At 43.4% G+C, this 22,297-nt stretch overlaps 1 protein-coding gene and 1 non-coding gene across 5 annotated transcripts in view; one reads left to right on the forward strand and one right to left on the reverse strand.

Annotated features, from left to right (window-relative positions):
• Positions 1-20,837, forward strand: part of RNF24 (ring finger protein 24) — a 142,074-nt gene extending 121,237 nt beyond the window's left edge. For all 4 annotated transcript variants that reach the window (XM_019950655.3, XM_073792729.1, XM_019950656.3 and 1 more), the window contains 3 exons: positions 863-904; positions 13,405-13,484; positions 14,461-20,837. In XM_019950655.3, the coding sequence (XP_019806214.2) occupies positions 863-904; positions 13,405-13,484; positions 14,461-14,599 (261 nt within the window). In that variant the 3' untranslated portion in view covers positions 14,600-20,837. The remainder of the gene's footprint in view (positions 1-862; positions 905-13,404; positions 13,485-14,460) is intronic.
• LOC117308424 (small nucleolar RNA SNORA70) lies at positions 7,664-7,798 on the reverse strand. Its single transcript, XR_004522401.1, has one exon. It is a non-coding gene; the product is annotated as a small nucleolar RNA SNORA70 (small nucleolar RNA).
• Positions 20,838-22,297: the final 1,460 nt, after the last annotated feature.

The raw sequence follows: 22,297 nt of genomic DNA on the forward strand, positions 1-22,297 counted from the left end.
TAATTAGTGATGTTGAGCATCTTTTCATGTGCCTGTTGTCCATCTGTATGTCTTCTTTGGAGAACTGTCTATTTAGGTCTGCTGCCCATTTTTCAATTGGGTTGTTTGTTTTTTGTTAATGAGTTGTATGAGCTGTTTGTATATTTTGGAAATTAAGCCCTTGTCAGTGGCATCATTTGCAAATATTTTCTCCCAGTCCTTAAGTTGTCTTTTCATTTTGTTTATGGTTTCCTTTGCTGTGCAGAAGCTTTCAAGCTTGATTAGGTCCTATTTGTTTAGAGATGTTCTTTTTAAATAGTCATCTGCCCTCTTGTCATTTTGCATTATTTTTAACTGATATCCAGTCACCACAAAGTCAGGTTAGGGACAGCACCTGGATGAGTTTTAAACCTATTTACATAATTCTGGATAGAGCTAAAGTTTTCTGAGGATACTGATGTATAATAATAAGCAAAGCTTCCAAAATTAAGATTGACCTTACTTTTCAGTCTTTTATAAATTACCAGTCTGTCCCATGAGTCAATACTGTGTTTTACCAAATCATGAGGCAAGCAATCTCATTTACTTTCCCCCCATATTAGCACATACTCCAGATAGGCATGTGTTAATTTCTTCTCCCAAAATTTAATCTATTCTCAAAGAGATTTTAAAATTGCTTTTCAGGAGAATACTACACCTTGCTCAAGTTAAAAGAATGTTGCTAAAATGTTCTATCTCAAACTGTAAGAGATTCTCTCTAATACTGAATATGAGGTGAAATGAGCTATATACAGAAAAGAAAAATATTTGTAAGAACAATGAGAAATCTTTTAAATTACAGATTTAAATGGGCATAAAAGCATACTTTTTTTTTGTCTTACAGGTTATATTAAAAGAAAAAGTAAAAGAACTGAATTTACATGAGGTAAGTTGCCTATAAGTATTTTAATCTGCTCTTGAGTATATGCTAACAGAAGTGGTATGCTGTGGTATGCTTAAACATCTATATTTTCACACACTGAAAAAAATTGGGCTTATTTTGATCAGCTTAATAGAATATTTGAGGGTGAGGTCACATAAAAATCAATTTTGTGAAGACTTATAAGAGTGTAAAATAACTCATTTTTAATAGGAATGGTGTCAGTGTAAGATTTCATAGCAGCAGGGATGCTGCTTGCTGTCCATGCTATACGAGTAGGAGATAGATATAAACAAGTTTTTCTACTCAAGATGAATTTGCACTAATTTCACTCTTGAAAATGTTCCCAGAAGTCCTTTCTTAACAATGGCACAAACAAGGCAGTGATTACTTCATGAAGGTGGGGACTTGGGGAGGTGAGACAGAGGGATGGAATAGGGAAGAGCTATAGGGAGAGATATGAACTCTTGGACTTGTCTAGTAATGAGGTTGTGTGGTTGGGGTGTTCACTATATTGTTATGCTTTCTAAGCTATATACAGATGTGTGTGTGTATCCTGCTATGCACCTTAAGACACGTAGTCTATAGTAATTCTTGTTTATTTTATTCCTTGTCTTGCCACTGATTTCAAATGCTCAGAGTTTTTATTTTTAATTTTAGGGCCCTTTCTCTTCCACCCTTTCTGAGTTTTTTAATTGGTGTTTAAAGCAAGGACTTGAAAAGCTACACACTGTCATATCTATGTTTTATATAGCATAACTGTGGTGAAGCTACATTACCAGTCTCTTCAAAGAGAGTTAAGTTGTGAAATTATTTGAATAATAGTAAAAAAAATAATGATTTATATTATTGTTGAACACTTTGAAATTATCTACTGCTCCTTTGCTCTTTTTTTAAAATATTTATTTATTTGGTTGCACTGGGTCTTAGTTGCGGCAGGTGGGCTCCTTAGTTGTGGCATGCATGTGAGATCTAGTTCCCTGACCAGGGATCAAACCCAGGCCCCCTGCATTGGGAGCTCAGAGTCTTAACCACTGTGCCACCAAGGGAAGTCCCTCCTTTGCTCTTTCTGCATGTTTTTTATCAAAGAGTTGATATGGTACAGCATTTCAGAACTAACCTTGGATTAAACTCAAGCATCAAATACTGTTTGATTTTTAAATTTTTCCTAAAACAGTAACAGAAAGTGATCCTCTTCTGTTTGGAGTCTTTTTGATGACCATAAATGAAAAGATCTAATTCTGACATACATTAACAATACTGAATAACCATGTTTGTCAGGAATAGAAGTCTTCCTTATTGGTTTGACCCATTAGTTTAGAATCTTTATCCTGAATAAGTGAATTGTGTTACATCATTACTCATCAGAGTTAGTATCCCAACCGCACCCACTAATTCCAGTTTCACTGTGCCCAAGAAAACCTAACCTTGCTCTACAACTTGTTTCCAGAGGCCAGTCATGTACTTTTTTGCAGTTTGGTCCTTTTTTGATGCACTTCTTTGTGTTGAAACTATTTTGTCAAACTTCTTTGTGTGTGTGCATTCCTGTGGCCTAATTATACAATGATACATAGCTTGTTCCTGTGTAAGCACACATAATTTCAATATGAATAACGTTATTAGTGAATAATTATAATAGTGGAAAATCAGAGACAAGCTAAATGTCCATCAGTAGTGTGACAAATAAATAAAACATGATACACTGGAAGATTATCCATCAAGAGAGGGAGGGAGGGAGGACAAGAAGGAAACCTGATACAGTGATTCATACAGTGAGGTACTATACGGCAGGCAAAATTAAGGAACAAGCTCCATCTATAAACACGTCAACCTAGATAGATCTCTAACGGAATCTTGAAAAAGCAAGTTGCAAAATGATATAAATGTTTATATCATGTATGTAAACTAAGATAAACACATTTTTCATGGATTTATATGCATACTGCTTAGTGTTTGAAAAGGATGCATAATGATCACACAGAGGAGGAGAGAAGAGGGAAAAGATTAGGGGAAGTTGGTCAAAAGGGATATTAATTTCATATATAATGTTCTTAATTTTAAAGAAGGAAAGTAAGTTAATATATTATTTTAAAAATACAGTTGAGGAATTCCCTGGAGGTCCAGTGGTTAGGACTCCGTGCTGTCACTGCCAAGGGCCCAGGTTCAATCCCTGATCAGGGAACTAAGATCCCACAAGCCACGTGGCAAAAAAAATCTAAAAAGTACGGTTGAGGGCTTCCCTGGTGGCACAGTGGTTGAGAGTCCGCCTGCCGATGCAGGGGACACGGGTTCATGCCCAGGTCCGGGAAGATCCCACATGCCACGGAGCGGCTGGGCCCGTGAGCCATGGCCGCTGAGCCTGCGCATCCGGAGCCTGTGCTCCGCAACGGGAGAGGCCACAACAGTGAGAGGCCCACGTACAGAAAAACAAAAAAAGTACAGTTGACCCTTGAACAACATGGGTTTGAACTGCACGGGTCCACTTATACGCAGATTTTTTTCAATAGTGAATACTACAGTATTACACGGTCTGTGGTTGTTTGAATCTGTGGATGATCCCACATGCTGTGCGGTGTGGCCAAAAGTTATAAAAAAACAAAACAAACATAAATAAATAAATTGCATCTAATGGAGTCTTGGTATCAAGAGAAACAGAAAAGTGCCATGGAAGCTGTGACACACTGGGGCATGCAAGGTCCTGTGTTAAAGAAGTTGTCAGCACTCAGCTCTAGCTAATTGTTACCATAGGGGAATGTAGGCTATTGCCAACTATTGCCAGATATGGGTTTTTTTTAAGAAAAGCCTGAGAGCCTTGACATTAGTCTGTGATCTGCTTGTCATTTGCATTTAGTCTTTGATTTGTTCACCACAGTGTCCCCAGCTCTGGTTATGGTGAATGGTTGCTTTCTCCCCTTAATTTCTTTTGCACCTTTATCAAAAATCAAATGGCCATATTTTTGTGAGTCTATTTCTGGATTCTCTATTCTGTTCCATTGATTTCTGTGCCTATGTCCCTTCACCAATACCACAGTCTTGATTACTGTATTTTTATAGCAAGTCTTAAAATCAGGTAATATGACTCCTCCAACTTTATTCTTCTTTTCCAAAACTGTTTTAGCTAGTCTGGTTCCTTTGCTCTTCCATGTAAATTGTAACAGCAGCTTGTCTATCTGTACACACACAAACAACAACAACAAAAATCCTGCTGGGATCTTGATTAGTATTGCATTAAATATATAAATCGGGGGAAATTTGGTATCTTTACCATGTTGAGTTTTCTAATCTGTAAACACATTATGTCTTTATATTTGAAGTGTTTTTATAGACAGCATATAGTTAGGTCATGTTTTTTAATCCACCCTGCCAACCTGTCTTTTAATTGATGTGTTTAGACCATTTATGTTCAATGCAATTATTGATGTGTTTGAAATTAGGTCTACTCTTTTACTATTTATCTTCCGCTTTTGCCCCTCTTTCTTATTCCTTTGTCTCCTCCTACCTTCTTTTGGGTTATTTGAACATTTTTAGTATTTTATCTATTGTGATTTTATATTTTTGTATAATTTTCTAGTGGTTACTTAGGGATTACAAAATAAATACCTAGAATCAATTTTTTAGCACTTCATTTGCAATGTAGAAACCTTATCACCGTATAGATCCCTTTACTTTTACTCCTTTATACAGTAAGTGTCATATTACACCTATATACATTGAAAATGGCATCAGACAGTGTTACATTTTTTACTTTTAACCATCAGATATATTTTAAAGAATTCAGGAGGGGACGAATAGTTTGTTATATTTATCCAAATATTTACCATTTCTGTTGCTCTTAATTCCCAGTTTTCCAAGTTTCCTTCTTATGTCACTTTCCTTCTATGTGATGAACCTCCTTTAGCAATTCTTTGAGAGCAGATCTGCTGGCTATGAATTCTATTAGTTTGCCTTCATCTGAGAATGTCCTTATTTCACCTTTTTTTTTTTTTTTTTTTTTTTTTTTTACGATACGCGGGCCTCTCACTGTTGTGGCCTCTCCCGTTGCGGAGCACAGGCTCCGGACGCGCAGGCTCGGCGGCCATGGCTCACTGGCCCAGCCGCTCCGCGGCATGTGGGATCCTCCCAGACCGGGGCACGAACCCGTGTCCCCTGCATCGGCAGGCGGACTCTCAACCACTGCACCACCAGGGAAGCCCCTATTTCACCTTTATTCCTAGGTTATTTCTTTTCTTTCAGCGTTTTTAAAATGTTGTGCCACTTCCTTCTGACCTCCATGGTTTCTGATGAGAAATTCATAGTCATTCGAATCATCAATCTCCTATCCATAATGTGTCATTTTTCTCTGGCTGCTTTCAAGATTTTTTTCTATGTCTTTAGTTTTCAGCAATTTGATTATGATATGTCTCAGCATGGATTTCTTTGTCTTCATAAATATGTAGGTTTGTCTTTCACCAAGCTTTGGAAGTTTTCAGCCATTATTTCTTCAAATATTTTTTCTGTACTGTATTCTCTCTATCCTGCCACTCTCCCAGAGAAGGCCTCATCCACCTGCTGTGGCCATGTGGGCCAATCAGAACCCTGAGCCCACATCTACAGTACAGTACAGTAATACAGCCATCCATATAGCTTCTAAATTTGAACATGTTTGGTTCCATCCCCACTTCTGTCAGGGTGATATTGCCTATACATACAGAAAGGGAAGGAGAACCTGCTCCCTCCTGCATCTCAGCAGAAGGTGGGATCCTAGCTGCACAAGGACAAGGAACAGTCATCTTTAGGTCAGTTTTCCTGGATCAGGCAGAGAGTGTGTGAGAAGTCATGTGGCAGACATGCTATGGCCCTGCTCTACCCTACTTTCCACAAGAAGAGACTGTAGGAAGGTAACCCCATTGGAGTTGCCCCCCTGTGTAAAATGAAGTTAGGAACATCTTTTCCTTCTCCTCACCTCCCCACAAGCTCATTCCCTTCCCTTTGGTCCAGTGAGGAGGGGGTCTGGTGGTACAAGTTTTGCCACATCCCTTTCTTATGTAGGAGGAGGTATAAACCCTCTCAGTCTTTCTAGGATTACTGATCAATCTTCTTATAAATCACATTACTCAAATTAATTTTAAAATTATAATATGAATACTTAGAGCCCAACTGAGTTTCGTCCCTCAGTTTAAATTGTAAAAATTGTTTTACAAAAATAGTTTAAAAAAAACCCCAAAGCATGTATAGGGAGCTGACAGTATACAGGACCCTAGAGATTGAGTGGGCAAAGTATAGTCCCTCCCTGCCCTCAAGGAGCACTGATCCCACAGGAAAGAAAGTCATAAGCCAGTAAGGCAAGGACAGTAAAGGGCTGAGCACACTAACACATGAGGGCCATGGAACGGACGTCCCACTGCACTTCAGTTTGGAACAAGAAAGTCAGATCTTTCCTGAGCAGCACAGCCATGTTTAGAGTGCTTTCATAGCTTTTAAAGATTCCAACCTTAAATGACACGTCTGAACTGGGAATGCTGCCTTTGCAAAAGATATGATTATCCTCGTAACTATTCAAGGAAAGGTATATTAGTGTTCACTACCACCATCAAAGAATGATTGTATATTTAAAAGAAAATCATTTTGGCTAAATTCCCTGGGCTGTGGGTCATTTTCATTGTGTGACGTTGTCTTCCCCACATGACTCTCCACTCCCTAGCTTGCATTTTGAGGTAAATTTATAGACTGTGTCAACCTCTTGAAAATTGTCAAATCCTTCCTTCTTGGTCATTTTAGGGATCATGCACTCTGTGAATACTAGAAAATTAGGCTTCTTTCCAGTATATATGCTATGGTCACTAAAAGCCATTTTTCCCTTGAAATTTGTTTTATTTATGGGTATAATCTCAGTGTAAAGAAAATGGAATCATGTATACAAGGTGGCAAAATTACCAAGATGTCTGTTTCTTCATATAATTTATCTTAAGAGCAAGGGAACTGACACTTTAAAAAATTTAGGTGATGTAAGTATTATTCCTTATTTTGCTTTTGTAAAAATTGAGGTTTAAGAAAGTTGAGGGAAATGGGCATGTCCTCTAGCTTCTGAGTGTGGAGAAAGAAGGTGACCCTATCTTTCTGAGTCTGGAGCCTTCACATTATGATGCCCCTACTGCACCCACAAACTTGAAGCTTCTGCTGTCCCTCAAGCTGCAAAAAATTACTTTGAAATGCCGTGACCCGGCTTCCTTTTGTTCTCTGCAGATGCCATCAATAGCATGTAAAACAAATAAACTCAAGTATCTACAGACTGACCAATCAGTAAACGTATGTCCTAGCCCTGTTTCTGACAGGGCTGATAGGATCTATTCTTTTTTTTTTTTTTTTTTTGACAAGAAAGTAGGGTTTATTGGTGGGCATGGGTAGGGAGGGGGCAGCGCCAAGGCTCTCATGAGTGCAGGGCCCGCCATTTGTCCAGGGGGCCACGATTAGGGATGTACTTGACCCCACAGCCATCTGGGATGAGCCGCTTTTCTGCCACCATGTTTTCAAATTCATCTGCATTAAACTTAGTAAATCCCCACTTCTTGGAGATGTGGATCTTCTGGTGGCCAGGGAACTTGAACTTGCCCCTGCGGAGGGCCTCAATCAAATGCTCCTTGTTCTGCAGCTTGGTGCGGATGGACATTATGACCTGGCAATGTGGACCCTGGCCACTGTGCCCTGGGGCTTTCCAAAGGCACCATGCATACCTGTCTGGAGCCTAGATTGGGGACAGCATGCCAGTCATTAATGTCCCCTGGAAAGGGCTGTCTCCAAGGTCCCTTAGGGCAACCCATACAGGCAACAGGCCGCATACACTACCGAGGAGGCTGCTGTTTGCAGCCATTGCGCACCAGGCCCCCATGGGTAAAAGAGCACAGTCGGCTTAACTGGCTGCAAAGGATCTATTCTTTGACTTCAAAAAATGAAGAGTGATGGGAATGTTTCCTATCCTCATTCTGTGAGGCCAGTATTGCCCTAATATCAAGACCAGTCAATGACATCATAAAAAAAGAAAACTCCAAACCAATATTCCTTATGAATATAGTTGTAAAAATCCTCAACAAAATACTAGCAAACCAAATTCAGCAGCATATAAAAAGGATTATATATCATAACTAAATGGAATTTATCCCAGGAATACAAGGTTGGTTCAACAAAGGAAAATGAGTCAATGTAATACCCCCTATTGACAGAATAAAGGGGTAGGGAGAACACATGACCACCTCAATAGATGTAGAAAAAGCATTTGACAAAATTCAACATTCTTTTATGATAATACTCAATAAACTAGAGGCAGAAGGGAACTTCTGCAACTTGATAAAGATTTCTATGAAAAACCCACAACTGGGCTTCCCTGGTGGTGTAGTGGTTAAGAATCCGCCTGCCAATGCAGGGGACACGGGTTCAAGCCCTGGTCCAGGAAGATCCCACATGCCATGGAGCAACTAAGCCCGTGCGCCACAACTACTGAGCCTGCACTCTAAAGCCCCCAAGCCACGACTACTGAGCCCACATGCCACAACTACTGAGGTCTGCATGCCTAGAGCCTGTGCTCCGCAACAAGAAAAGCCACAACAGTGAGAAGCCCGCACACCGCAATGAAGAGTAGCCCCCGCTCACTGCAACTAGAGAAAGCCCACGCGCAGCAACGAAGACCCAAAGCAACCAATAAATAAATAAAAATTTTAAAAAACAAACAAAAAGACCCCACAACTAACATCATACTTAATGAAAGACTGAAAGCTTTTCCTCTTAAGGGGAAACAAGACAAGGATGCCTACTCTTATCACTTTTATTCAACATTGTACTGGAGGAGTCTAGGCAGAGCAGTTAGGCAAGAAAAAGTAATCAAAGGCATCCAGATTTGAAAGAAAGAAGTAAAGCTATATTTGCAGATATGATTTTGTAAACACAGAAACCCCTAAAGAATCCACCAAAAATCACAAGATAAATGAGTTCAATAAATTTCCAGGATAAAGATCAATATACAAAAATCAGCTGTAGGGACTTGCCTGCTGGTCCAGTGGTAAAGAATCTGCCTTCCAATGCAGGGGACGCAGGTTCAATCCCTGGTCAGGGAACTAAGATCCCACATGCCACGGGGTAACTAAGCCCATGCACCACAACAACTGAGCTCACACGCCTCAACTAGAGAGCCTGCACGCGGCAAACTACAGAGCCCACGAGCCCTGGAGCCTGCATGTCACAACTAGAGAAGAGAAAACCCACAGGCCACAGCTAGAGAGAAGCCCATGCGCTGCAAAGAAAGATCCCACATACCTCAACGAACATCCCATGTGCCGCAACTGAGACCCAATGCAGCCAAAAATAAAATAAAGTAAATTAAATAAATAAATAAAATCAGCTGTATTTCTATGCAGTGGCAATGAACAATCTGAAAATGAAATTAAGAAAGCAATTCCAATTACAATAGCATCAAAAAGAACAATATTCCTAGGCATAAATTTAACAAAAGAAGCTCAGACTTGTACACTGAAAAATTATAAAACATCATTGAAAGATATTACAGAAGACCTAAATGAATGGAAAGACATCCTTTGTTCATGGTTTGGAAGACTTACTATTGTTAATATAGCAGTATTCCCCCAAAATATTTACAAAATCAACACAACTCCTGTCAAAATCACAGCTGCCCTTTCTTTTTTTTGTAGAAATTAACAAGCAGAATTTAAAATTCACATGGAAATGCAGGAGGCCCTGAATGGCCAAACACAGTCTTAAAAACAGGAGAGGATTGGAGGATTCACACCTCCCAATATCAGAACTTACTGCCAAGCTACAGTATTTAAGACAGTGTGATACTGGCAGATGGACAGACATACAGATCAATGGAATAGAAATGAGAGTTCAGAAATAAACCCATACACTTATGGTCAATTGATTTTCAACAAGGGTGCCAAGACATCCAATAGGAAAAGAGTAATCTATTCAACAAATGGTTCTGGGATAACTAGATAACCACTTAAAGAATGAAATTGGAGCCCTGCTTCACACCATACACAAAGGAACTCAAAAATGAATCAAAGGGCTTCCCTGGTGGCGCAGTGGTTCAGAGTACACCTGCCGATGCAGGGGACGTGGGTTCGTGCCCCGGTCCGGGAAGATCCCACATGCCGCGGAGCGGCTGGGCCCGTGAGCCATGGCCACTGAGCTTGCGCGTCCGGAGCCTGTGCTCCGCAATGGGAGAGGCCACAACAGTGAGAGGCCCGCATACAGCAAAAAGAAAGAAAAAAAAAAAAGACATTGAAAAAAAAGAAAGTAAAGAGACAAACCACAGGGAGAAAATATTTGCAAATCTTATATCTGGTAAGAGTTTGGTATCCAGAATACATAAAGAACTCTTACAACTCAATAATAAAAAGCCTACAAAATAAAAAGATCTGCAAATACTTTGTCCCAGTCTTTTTATCCTAACAGGATCTTTTGCAGAGCAAAAGTTTTTAAATTTGATGAACTCCAGTTTATCAATTTTTTTTGGTTGCTTGGTGTCTATGGATGTCCCATTGCTCCAACACCATTTGTTGCAAAGGCTGTCCTTCTGCCATTGAAATGCTTTTGCACCTTTGTCAAAATCAGTTGGCTATCTGATAAGGGATTTGTGTCTAGTATATATAAAGAAGTCTCACAACTCAGTAACAAAAAGAAAAATTACCCAACTAAAAAACGGGCAAAGAATTTGAAAAGACGTTTCTCCAAAGAAGGTACACAAATGGCCAGTAAGCACATTGTTAGTCATTAGGGAAATGCAAATCAAACCCCCAATGAGATGTCACTTCATACCATCTAGGATGGATATAATCAAAGAGACAGACAATAATAATAACCTGAAGATATGGAGAAATTGGAGCCCTCATACACTGCTGGTGAGAATGTGAAATGGTTTGGCCACTTTGGAAAACAGTTTAGTAGTTCCTCAAAAAGTTAAACATAGAGCTACCATATGACCCAGCAATTCTACTCCTAGATATATACCCACGAGAAATGAAAACTCTTAACAGATACTTGTGCACCAATGTTTAGAGCAAGATTATTCACAACAGCCAAAAGGTATAAACAACCCAAGTAGCCATCAACAGATGAATGGATAAATGTGGTATATTCATATAACGGAATACTATTTTGCCACAAAAATGAAGTATTGATTCATGCTACAGCATGAATGAACTTTGAAGGTATCTTTCTAAGTGAAAGGAGACAGGCACAGAAGACCACATGTTGTATGATACCATTACATGATTCCATTCCATTTTGAAATGACCAGAATAAACAAATCCATCAAGAAAGGAAGTTGATTAGTGGTTGCCAGGGGAGAAGGTGGAATGGGGGGTGACTGCTTATGGACATGGGCTTTCGGAAGCAGATGATAAAAATGTTCTGGAATTAGATAGTACGATGGTTGCACAACTCTGTGAATATATGAAAAACTGCTGAATTGTACACTTTACAGGGGTGAATATTATGATGTGTGAATTATATATCTCCATTTTTAAAAAGGAGTGAGAGAAACAATCTTGTTGAAACACTGGAAAGTAAAGCTTATTTGCAAAATATGATCTGTAAATTTGTAAAATTAGTTTGACCCTTGAGGGAACTTCTAAGAAGTCAGATCTAAGGCTTTTCTCTTCATGATTGACCTTGGCTTTTAGTCAACTTTAGTGCTTAACACATCAGAATTTATTTTGTTTTTTTTTTCAGGTGACTATGGTTTTAGAATTTTTTAAGAAGAACGTAATAGCCATTAATAGTAACTCCATTTGAAAAGGCTACAAATCTAATTTTGGATTCTGGAAAAATAACCAAAGCAACGTCTTGCCCTTTGGTAGGGTCAGCACTGAATATCTACAGGGCAGAGCCAGCAGTCCTCACCCTCTTTCAGAAGGCTATGCTGGGAGGGAAGCTGGGTTAAGGCCAGAGGACCTTTTCACACAATGTAGGAGGTGGGAACATCATTTCCCCTTTACAGATGGGAAGCAGAAGCCCAAAAAAGATCATCCCAAAGTTGGAACCGCTAGTTTCTCATCTTTACCCACAGCTTGTTCTTAACCTTCCTCCAGAAAACAAAACTGGGCTTGAAAATAGTACTCCCATCACTAAATTTAAACGTGAATAAAAACAACTGGTATTGGTAGACTGCCTTACTGCCTCCTCAGGCCTGCCCCCAACCTGAGCTGATGACAGTCCCAGGCAGGGGGTTGGGGGTATGTAATATCTTCACTCTACAGATGAAGCAACAGAGCTTGAGAGGCATCATGATGGCAGAAGTCACACAGCTTGGGTGTCCGAGCCAAGGCCAGCCATCTGTCCTGCCTTCCTCCCTGCTCTCCTGCTGTCTCAGCAGTAATGCCAAATCTGATAAGACAAGTTATCCATGCTCCTCCTCCTGTGAAGATCTTGTCTGCTATATACATAATGCCCTGAGAGCTCCCTGGAGAAGGGTGTTGGAAGACCAACAGCCACAGCACTGGCCACAGGACACCAAGAGCCATGTGTCCTGTCACATAACCTAAGAATACTGGGTTACTTGTTATAGGTTAAGAAACAGGTGACAGGGAGACAGGTCAGCAGTCTGGACAAGAAATGGTGATGGTTGAACCAGGATCCCTGGAGATGAACAGGGAAGCAAGCAGGGAGGAGTTCAAGCTTTGGGCAGATGAAAGTGTAACAGACCTGGGTCCCCAGCCAGACCTGGCCACTCACCTCAGACAACATGGTTACTGCTCTGAGTTTCTGTTTCCCCATTTGTAAAGTGAGTAAATGGGATGATACCTGGTGTCCCTGGGCACTGGTAAGTGCCCAAGAAGTAGTGGTTGGAACCCAGCATCTGGCTTTGAAGAAGGCTTCCTTCCAAGCAGTGGAGCCTAGCCACCTGTCAGAGCAATCCTGCCCCATCTGCACATTTTCATAAGGTTAAATTCAGTGACTCTTGAATAACTTTTTATAAGACAAAGACAGACACTGACAGAAGGACAGTGCCAAAGTAAGGGGCCCCAGGAACTACAAGAAGCATACTACTGCAGGCTGTGCCATGGTTTATAGTTTCCAAGTTATGAAAACTGGAGAAAGGAGAGCCCCAGGGTGCGAGCAGTCCCTTCAGGGGCCCTGCTGTTGAGCAGGCAGAGCATTCCCTGCAGAAAGTCAGCCTCTTGGCACAGCACAGAAAATTACATTATGCTCAGTCTATCTGGTGAGAATAAACCTAAGTCAGACTCTTCTGATGGACTGAGTAAAGAAACCTGCCTCTTGCTTTCTGTCTTCTCCCATCTGCCCTCCATCTTGAAGACACGTGACAGGAAGAGCAGGAGATTCTTCTTCAGAAGACCTTGCCGATTCGAGCCTGTTTCTTTCACTTAAAGAGTTGTGGGACATTGGAAGTCCCTTCAAATGGCTGGGCCTTGGGGGCCTGCACTTTACAGGCCCCCCCCTTGGGGGCCTGGGAGAGTCCTTAGCAGATACTTTGCCTCATCTGTGAATCTGTCTTTCAGCTCTGTGCAGTGTGCCTAGAAGACTTCAAGCCTCGAGATGAGTTGGGGATTTGTCCATGTAAGCATGCCTTCCACAGAAAGTAAGTATTGGTGTGGAATTATTTAAGAGGACCTGAGTTTGAGGCACATTGACCAACTCACTTGTAGGCTTGGAGCAGTGCCAGACAAGCTTGATGGCTTCATGACTGGTTTATAATGCAGAAAGCTGAAAGTGCCCTACAGGCTGTTTTGTGTGTGTGTGTGACATTAGGAGGGATCAGGGTGGTGGAACGTGAATACCAAGGCAGGACTTCAGGCAGAGCGCCAGACAAGCCCACACCTCCTTGGAGCCCAGGCTATAAAGAGCTGTTTTACTGGAACTTTCCAATGAGAGTTTCCTTTCCTAAAAACTTATTTTAATCAAAACCATAGTTATGGGCTTCCCTGTTGGCGCAGCGGTTGAGAGTCCGCCTGCCGGTACGGGGCACACGGGTTCGTGCCCTGGTCCGGGAAGATTCCACATGCCGCGGAGCGGCTGGGCCCATGAGCCATGGCCGCTGAGCCTGCGCGTCCGGAGCCTGTGCTCCGCAACGGGAGAGGCCACAACAGTGAGAGGCCCGTGTACTGCAAAAAAAAAAAAAAAAAAAACATAGTTATTTTAAATCAAAATAAATAAGTCTGAATGTAAATAGTAGTATGGGACCATCTCCTCCCCCCTCCTACAGACATATTTAATACTCCCCCTTTTCTTGCAATTTTATGTGTTTTGTATTTCTATTAGAAAACTTCATTTCTCCTCCTTCTCACCACCCTCCTCAATGTACTTCCATCTTTAAGAAGTCATGGATGACTGAGGGTATAGCATACTGACTGTAGCTTCTTGGAAAGCTGGAGTCTCTGGTTCCTCCAGAGGGTGAAATGCATTCTCCACCCAGTGATAGAACTCTTTGGGACCTGGCTGTTCACTCCAGTCCCCACCTCTGAGCAACAGATATGTTCAACATGTGAGGCATATGGGCAGGGGGTGCCATGAGCATGGGACTGACCTCTTCCTTCTTGTGCTGTCTCGTTCTGCAGGTGCCTTATTAAGTGGCTGGAGGTTCGCAAAGTATGTCCACTGTGCAACATGCCGGTTCTGCAGCTGGCCCAGTTGCATAGTAAGCAGGACCGTGGACCCCCACAGGGTCCCCTCCCTGGGGCAGAGAACATTGTATAGCTCATCACAAGGATCAAACTGTTGCAGAAGCCAATGTCTGCGTGGAGCCAGGAGGAACACAAGCAGTCTCTGTGTTGGCTGCTCTACCTGGGGCACCAGCTGCTGCTTCCTTTGTCTAATGAAGAACTCTTGGGCCAACTAGGCTGGGAACCGAGACTTCTGGATCTTGTGACAACCAAAGTACTCTGACACTACCCCATGCCAAGAGAAGAGGAGTAGATGAGCCTGCGGGTTTGGTTCAAGAAACCTCATGAGGGTCTCTTGCTAACTCCATTGCACTCTGTCTCCCAGACACTTATCTCCATGTCAAGGTGAATCTTTATCAAGCAGAAGGGACGATAAACACAAGTGTTAGAGAAGGGAACTGAGGGCAGGTCTTTAAAGCCACCCCCACCCCGACCCTGTGGACACATGAGCTTCTATGCAGACCGTGCACGCCTTTGCAACAGCAAACCCTCCTAGCAGCCCCAGCCAAGTAAAAACAGTGGTTACCTCAGCCCAAGCACAACCGGCTGCAGTGCCGGAGGCAGTGCCAACAAGGCTTTTCACGTTATGTCCCTTTGATAAGGCCATCTTAGAACCCAAGGCTTTGGTTACAAAAAAGCAGCAGTACCCATCACCACAGGTCCTGCCTCAAGTTCACAACACTTGCTTATCAAATCATCTAAGCTAGAAACATTAGATGTGCTTGGAAAGGTCTGGTCAAAAGGCATTTCCTCTTATTTCCCCTCCTACTCACCAGTGAGGCACAGCCAAGCTGCCATCAGGAGCCCCAGCAGGGGGTGGGCCTCTGAGCCCATGCTGTCCCTGTATGACCTGGGGGCCTCAGGGTGCTGCCCACATTCCCACATATGCAGTGTGGTTCCAGCGTACCTGCTGGTCTTGGCCCACTGCCTCAGTAGGAAGCTGCTGTAAGCCCCTCACATGGCTCCAAAGAGGAGCATCTTACTGATAACGGCCAGTCCCCTTGGCCCTGCTCAGCTGAGAGGAGGATGCTAACCCCCTTGCTTCTCCCCATCCTTCTCTCTGTTCTCTTCCCTCTCTTGCCCCCCCTTTCTACTCAAAAGAAAATGCCCATCGTTGACTTAACAATTTGAAGTATCACAAATAAGATCCCTATGTAATTCTGAAGCCAGGGAAATGCTAGAAATTGTGAATAGTTTCAGGAAGCTCCTGCAAGGCTATTCACCATTGGTGTGTGCTTCAGTATTTGGACTTGGATAACTAACTGAAAGTGTCTTTATAGGGGAGAAACACATGCTGCTCTTTCACTCTTTCTCTCCAACTTTTCTAGAAATGACTCAGAGTCTAGCAGGATTCATGACTATTTTATAAGTTAGCTATGTGAAACAGCATTGGGTCAGATAGAAAGCTCCCTTCCACAGCCCTGCTCTCCACCTCCTTCCATCACAGTGGTGGGACTCCTCATCAACAGCTTTGCCTCTCTGCCCCATCCCCCAAGTATGAGTGGGGGCAGTTTCTCATTGGAAATACAGCCTGCATGATACGGAGAGTGGAGGAAACTTTGCTACTCTGTTCATGGCGTATCTCCAGGAATTTTCTTGGAATCCAGCCTCTACCGTCTTAGAATGGGCGAGGGAACCTGTCCTTGGCTCAGGTGGCTGGGATCAGATGAGGAGGAAAATTCCCATTAGCCTAGAAAAATGCTGGGCAGAATCCAGTTTGGGAAATTACAAATCCAGTTGGTCGGAATTGGCTGTACCCTATGTGTGACCTATTCATGGTATGCTAACTGGACTGCTTCTTTAAACAGGGCAAGGGAAGTGTGGAATATTTTTATATGAAAGCCTTAGTCTGTCTGGCACCCATGAAAAGAACTATTTGTACACTCCTACTTTCACCCTGTTTCTGCATTCTCTATTTTGTAGCACAATAGAGTTGAATGCTGCAAAGCACCCAGTTTATAGTGAAATGTTTTCAGTGACCAATGTCAGAAGTAGGCTTACTTTGGACTAGCCTCATTAATAGCCAACGCTCACCATTTTCACATAATGGCTTTGGGACAAATGTCACTTCTTAGTTATGGGGTTCCAATAGGAAATAGAACTTTTCCCTTCAAAGGAGGAATTCTTGTGTTCTATACTGCAAATTATTTCATCGCACAGCTTTTGTAGGATTATAGCCTTTCAGTGCGTCAGTACCAAGGAGACAGCCTCACGAAGTCCCTCTATTTGTAGGGAGGCAAATTAATTCATCTCACGGTGTCACAGCTAAAGGCCAGTTGGACCAGACATTCAAAGCCCATCCATTAGAGGAAAGCTTGAGAGTGCTGTGCGCTCCCCACTAGGCACCATCATGGGTCTGCTTTACACCATGACCTCAACACTTGTGAATGTGCAGGGCTTTTAAAAACCCAGCTCTTCTAAGGTGGGGCTTGACACTGGAGTGGTTAAGAGTGTTCGCTCTGCTTATAGTCATCTTCCCTTTCTTGGCTTGGTGTCCTTCTATTGCAGCATGGCCAGTGTCACCTGCAGTAGTTATTACTCTTAGCAACACAACGTGAATGTGTTTGCTCCCCACATCTGGGTCCTCCTCCAGAATGTCCCAGGGCTGCACTGCTGTAACTGAGAACGGCCAGGGTTTAATTTATGTCTTCCTTTAATTCTAATTAAAATCACAGTTTTATGTGAAGGACAAGGTCAAATCTCCATTCAAAAAAACTTATTTTTAAAGAACAAGGATCCCTTAATACTCTTTGATCAAGCTCACACCTCACAGTGAGGCTGCCCTGTCCAAATCTATCTCCATGAGTTGTTGACCTTTTGTTAATCTGTAGACATGTGAGGACTCTGGTCTGCTTTTGGGTCACTGGCAGGTAACGTGATTTTTTAACTTCATCTTAATGTGTCTTAAGCAACTCAGAGATTGGGTGTTGCGTGCTGTGGGTTACTGGAGCAAAACTCAGACTCAACTGGACTCCATGGGTGGGTGAATCATTATCTAGTTGTTACTAGGGGTACAGCTGAATTCAGCTGGCTTTAGGAACAGGGAACAAAACCAGCCTGACTTGATTCCTGGTTGAGTAGGCCTAACATGCTAGTTGTCATCTGCTGCTTTTCTTTGCCACAGTGATTTGGTTAGGCCTATTCCTAGTAGTTAAGGCCCTAGCCAAGGAACAGGACAAGACAGTAATGGCCAGATGGGAGCAGGTGGACCATGGGGAAGTCTGGGCTGAGGGATACAGGGGACCTCACACCATTGCCAAACACACTGTTCTCGACAAGTCTTGACAAAGATCCTTTCCCCAGTGCCTAGCCCCTCAAATCCATCAAACGAATGACCTCATGCCCTGTTCCTTTCCACATTACCCACTCCAAAGCCTATCATCTTCATGGCCTGGTCCCATTCTGCTAAGCTGCCCTGAACGACTGTAGTAACTGTTTTTCTGAGAGGTTTTCTGGGAATTATGAAATGCACACAGGGAGGCATCCCCAGAGCTCTGTAGAGAAAAGGTGCTCAGCTTGATTTGAATCACCCCCTTGCCACTCACTAGCCACATGCCTTCCTGCAAGTTAGCCTCCCAAAACCTGTTTCCTTATCCGCCCACCCAGGGATTGTAGGAAGGGTGTCCCCACCAGCTCTTGTGGGGAATTGGCCACCATGTCTGGAGTCCAGCAGGCAGGCCTAGAGTCATGGGGGCTGGTGCTACTAGGTGACACCGTCATGCTGGCCACATGGGGCCCCTCTGTTGTCCCGGTAGAAACAACCTCAGCAGAGAGCCTCCTGAGATGTAGGGGCTCTCCCCTGGGTCCCAGTTCACCTGGCTCCCTTCCCTTTCCCATCTTGATCTTCCTTAGTCACTTCCGTTTACCTTTGCCCACGGTGCTCCCCAACATGGTTGCTCAGTGCTGAATATTCCTTAATTTTTTGAATAGGTAATCCCTTCAAGTGGTTCACAAATCATAAACAGTTAAGTCTTCCTTGCATCCCTGACCTCCAAGCAAGCCAAGTTCCTCACCCCTTGAGCACCCACTATTAGTTCCTTGTGGATTCTTCCAGAGATTATTTATGCATATACAAGTACATACACATGTATGTACATGTGCATGGGGTGTGGGTGTGTGTATATATATATACACACAGACACACACACACAGTTGACCCTTGAACAACATAGGTTAGGGGCGCTGACCCCCTGTACAGCCTGCACATCACTTTACAGTCAGCCCTCTATATCCGCGGTTCAGCATCCAAGGATTCAACCAACTTTGGATCATGTAGAATGTATTCATTGAAAAAAATCCACGTGTAAGTAGACCTGCTCAGTTCAAACCTATATTGTTCAAGAATCAACTGTGTGTATGTGTATAATTTTTCTTTTTTACTTGTGTAATACCAGACAAGTATATTCAAGGAACATTCCTAGTCATGTGGGAAGAACCATCCCAGAAGTCAGAATATCTGTAAAAGGTGAGCCCAGAATTGGGGGATATTTCTATAATCACATTCCTTTTGAATAAGGCATATTTTCCACTGATTGCAGCATGATGAAATTCTAGTTTGCTACCCCAATCAAACTACAATCCCTCCCTGACCCTAACCACTCATGCCCAAATAACAAGACAGCACAACCAGTTTCCAGCCTATCTTTCTGAGTCTGTTGCAGGGCACTCAAGAGCAGGCTCCACAGCCAAAAGCAACAGCACAGTCCAGCAGCTTTTGCAGGAGCCTGGACAGGCTGCAGCCGCACCTCAGCCCCCCAATCCAGTTTCAAGTGAGGACCAAGAGCCCAGCAGTGACGTCTGGTTACAACTGTCATGGTTTCTTAGGCAAGCCCATGTTTTTGAGGCAGGAGTTTGAGAAGCAGCAGTAACTGAAGGCTGAGACATCCTTCTGTTTTGTGGGGCAGATGTCTCAGATGTTGCTAAGCAAATAGGTGGTCAGCTGCCTCAGCATTAACAGCAGATATGGCCGAACGTTCAAGTTCATGAACCTACTCCCTTTCCCTTCCCACTCTTTATGAACACACTAAAAAGAAAACGTTCCCATAGAATTTCTCCTCACCCAACATTTTTTCAACAACAGCAATTATCCCACCAACATTTTCTTTAAAAACAATTAAGTTCATTCTTGCCCCTGCAGGAGATCCAGGTTAAAGCTGCTTCCTCCAGGCAGCCTTGAAGGGAGGGGCATGGACTTGTGCCTCTCATTCCTCACCCACCTCCCTGGTATCCTGCCACACAGAACAGCAGCCCAGGGATTCCCTAGATTAAAAGTGCAACTTGGGCCCCTGACCTGAAACTTGCAAAGGAATTGTATGTGAAACTCCACTCTTCTGTCATTTGATGAACCTCTTGTCTTTTTCATCGTTAGCATTTAGGAATTTGAGTAAAGGAGATGAAAGTGTCTAAATTCTGGTGAAATTTGCAGTTGTTAACTGGAAAATGCTGGGTCATGTTCCTTTAGTAGATTAACGAAGGCTTCCACGTGCCATGGAATGTGCTTCCATTTGATTGGGAACATGAGGAAAACAGAGGGGCTTGTTCAGTAAATATTATTCCAGTTCAGCTTCAGAGCCTAAATTGTTGTTGCAAGATGCAGTTTTATTCCACTTTTAGACCAAGCATCAGCACACTTGGCTTACCGACCCAGTGCTCCCTTCTGTGGCTGTAGTGTCAGGGCCTCCCTGCTCCAGGGACATGTACCCACATTGTGGGCCCCACCAGTGTCAAAGGACTTGTCTATTCTTCCATGAAGCCCCTCTCAGCTCCCTAGGCCAGTACAAGCCTGGCGGACCTGTGTCTCGGGCCAGGTGCACACCATCCCTCCATCCACCCCTTCCCTCCCAGGCACCCCCGCTAGAGCAGGAGAGGCAGATGAGGCTAGTGTTAGGAAGTCCTTCCTGGTAACAGCTCAGTCTTCCAAGAGAGTGTTCCTGAACTGTCATCTCCGGGTCTCTTGACAGATCTTTGCCAGAAAGAGTGGATATTAGTCCTATAGTTTTAAGCCTATTGGGGTTTATTCACTAGATATCGTATAACTCCCTCAAAAAAAGGTTTATGAAATGCTGAACCTCACGTTTCATAGACATGTTTGTACACCAAGAATTATGCAGCAGAATATTTTTAAACATTCGCAGTTTTTTGTAAGCTATATATTTTTGTATATTTAATTGCTATTTTAAAATTTTAATGCATTTTGCTAATTACTCTTGTTTAAAAAATAAGACATGCATGTAACTGACTTAAATGTAAATAAAAAGCAGATTTTAAAAATACTTTGTGCTGAGCATGTACACACCCTTGGTCACCCACATCCCACTTAAGCCCATGTAGCAAGAGCTGAAGAGTGGTTCTGAACAAACAGAATTGGTCAACAGCAACAGGTGATTGTGACAGAGGAGCCTGGCTTATCTCTTCCCATGGTGTGGGGTGCCAGTCAGGGGTGATGAGTGGAGCACCAGGCCACAGCAAAGGAGAAGGCAGAGAGGCCAAGGCCCCCCTGCCACCCTGGCCTCAGCACCACAGGTGTGGCTGGACACAGTCAAGCAGTCTCCCAAATGTGGACACCAGTGCTCAGGAGGTTGCAGTGGTGGAACCGGCCCACACCTCACCCCTCTAGCTATAACCCAGGTCTGGAAATACCAACTATTCTGTTGGGAGGAGAAAAAAACATCTCCTGGTCCAAAGCCATCCTGTGGCAGCTACTGTTTCTACTCACCAACCCTCACTAGGACTCTGCAGCTCAGCTTTGGCCCCATAGCTTCAGGGAAACTGCTCCCCCTCAAGGCCACCCATGGCCCTGCAACCAAATCTGTGCCACCTCTGAAACCTCCTCTTAATGCAGGTGCCTGGAGAGCTCCTCTCCCCTCAAGTCTCCAGAGCAACAGGCCCCCTGCGCTAGTCCCCTCTGACCACTCTTCGGTGTTCTTCGCAGCCTCTTCCTTGTCTGCACATCTCTTGTTATTCTCACTCTACCTTGGGATTCACTAAATTCCCACCTACGTTTTACCCACCTACATGCACATCATTCTCAGGTCTCTGACCTAAATATCCAGATACCTATTTGGCATCAAAAATCAGGCAGCCCAAAACCAAGTCTCCCCAGCAAGCCTAGGTGCCCTCACAGAACCTCCTTCCCCCACTTCCAATCTCCACATCTCTAAACTCAACCCTCTAAAGCATCCCTCTCTACCTGACCATCCACTGCTCCCATCTTGGTTTGGCCACCTTCCTTTCACACCTGGACCATGACCACAGCCACTACCACCCCCACTGCCTCTAATAGGTGAGTGTGGGATGGGACCCTCAGGCTAGTATTTGGAGGGCTGACTGGAAGGGATAACTGCTAAGATGAAACAGGGCAGTGGCTTAGACCAGAGTGGTAGCTGTGGTGACAAGACTGAGTTTACATGCATCTCACAAACTGGAGGTAGTGAAGTGGCAGGAAACTGGGAGAGGATGCTGGCGGAGCTTCAGGGGAGAGGATGGAGACATTTCTGTGTAAAGATGGCCTTGGAGATACAGAAGAGAAGGGAAGCGGGAAAGGGGAAGAGGGAAGAGAAGGCAGTCAATGCCTTGGGACTGGAGCTCAGAGGCAAGGGCTGGGCCAGATATGCTACCTTAGAAATCAGAGTCAAGGTGAGTGCTAATGACTGCTTAAGGAGATCAAGGATTGAGCCTGAGGGCTAGCAATATCTAATTATCTTCAGTGGAGAATAAATTGGCAGAGACAAAG

The sequence above is a fragment of the Tursiops truncatus genome, chromosome 15, assembly GCF_011762595.2.
Source record: "Tursiops truncatus isolate mTurTru1 chromosome 15, mTurTru1.mat.Y, whole genome shotgun sequence".
Lineage (NCBI taxonomy): Eukaryota > Metazoa > Chordata > Mammalia > Artiodactyla > Delphinidae > Tursiops > Tursiops truncatus.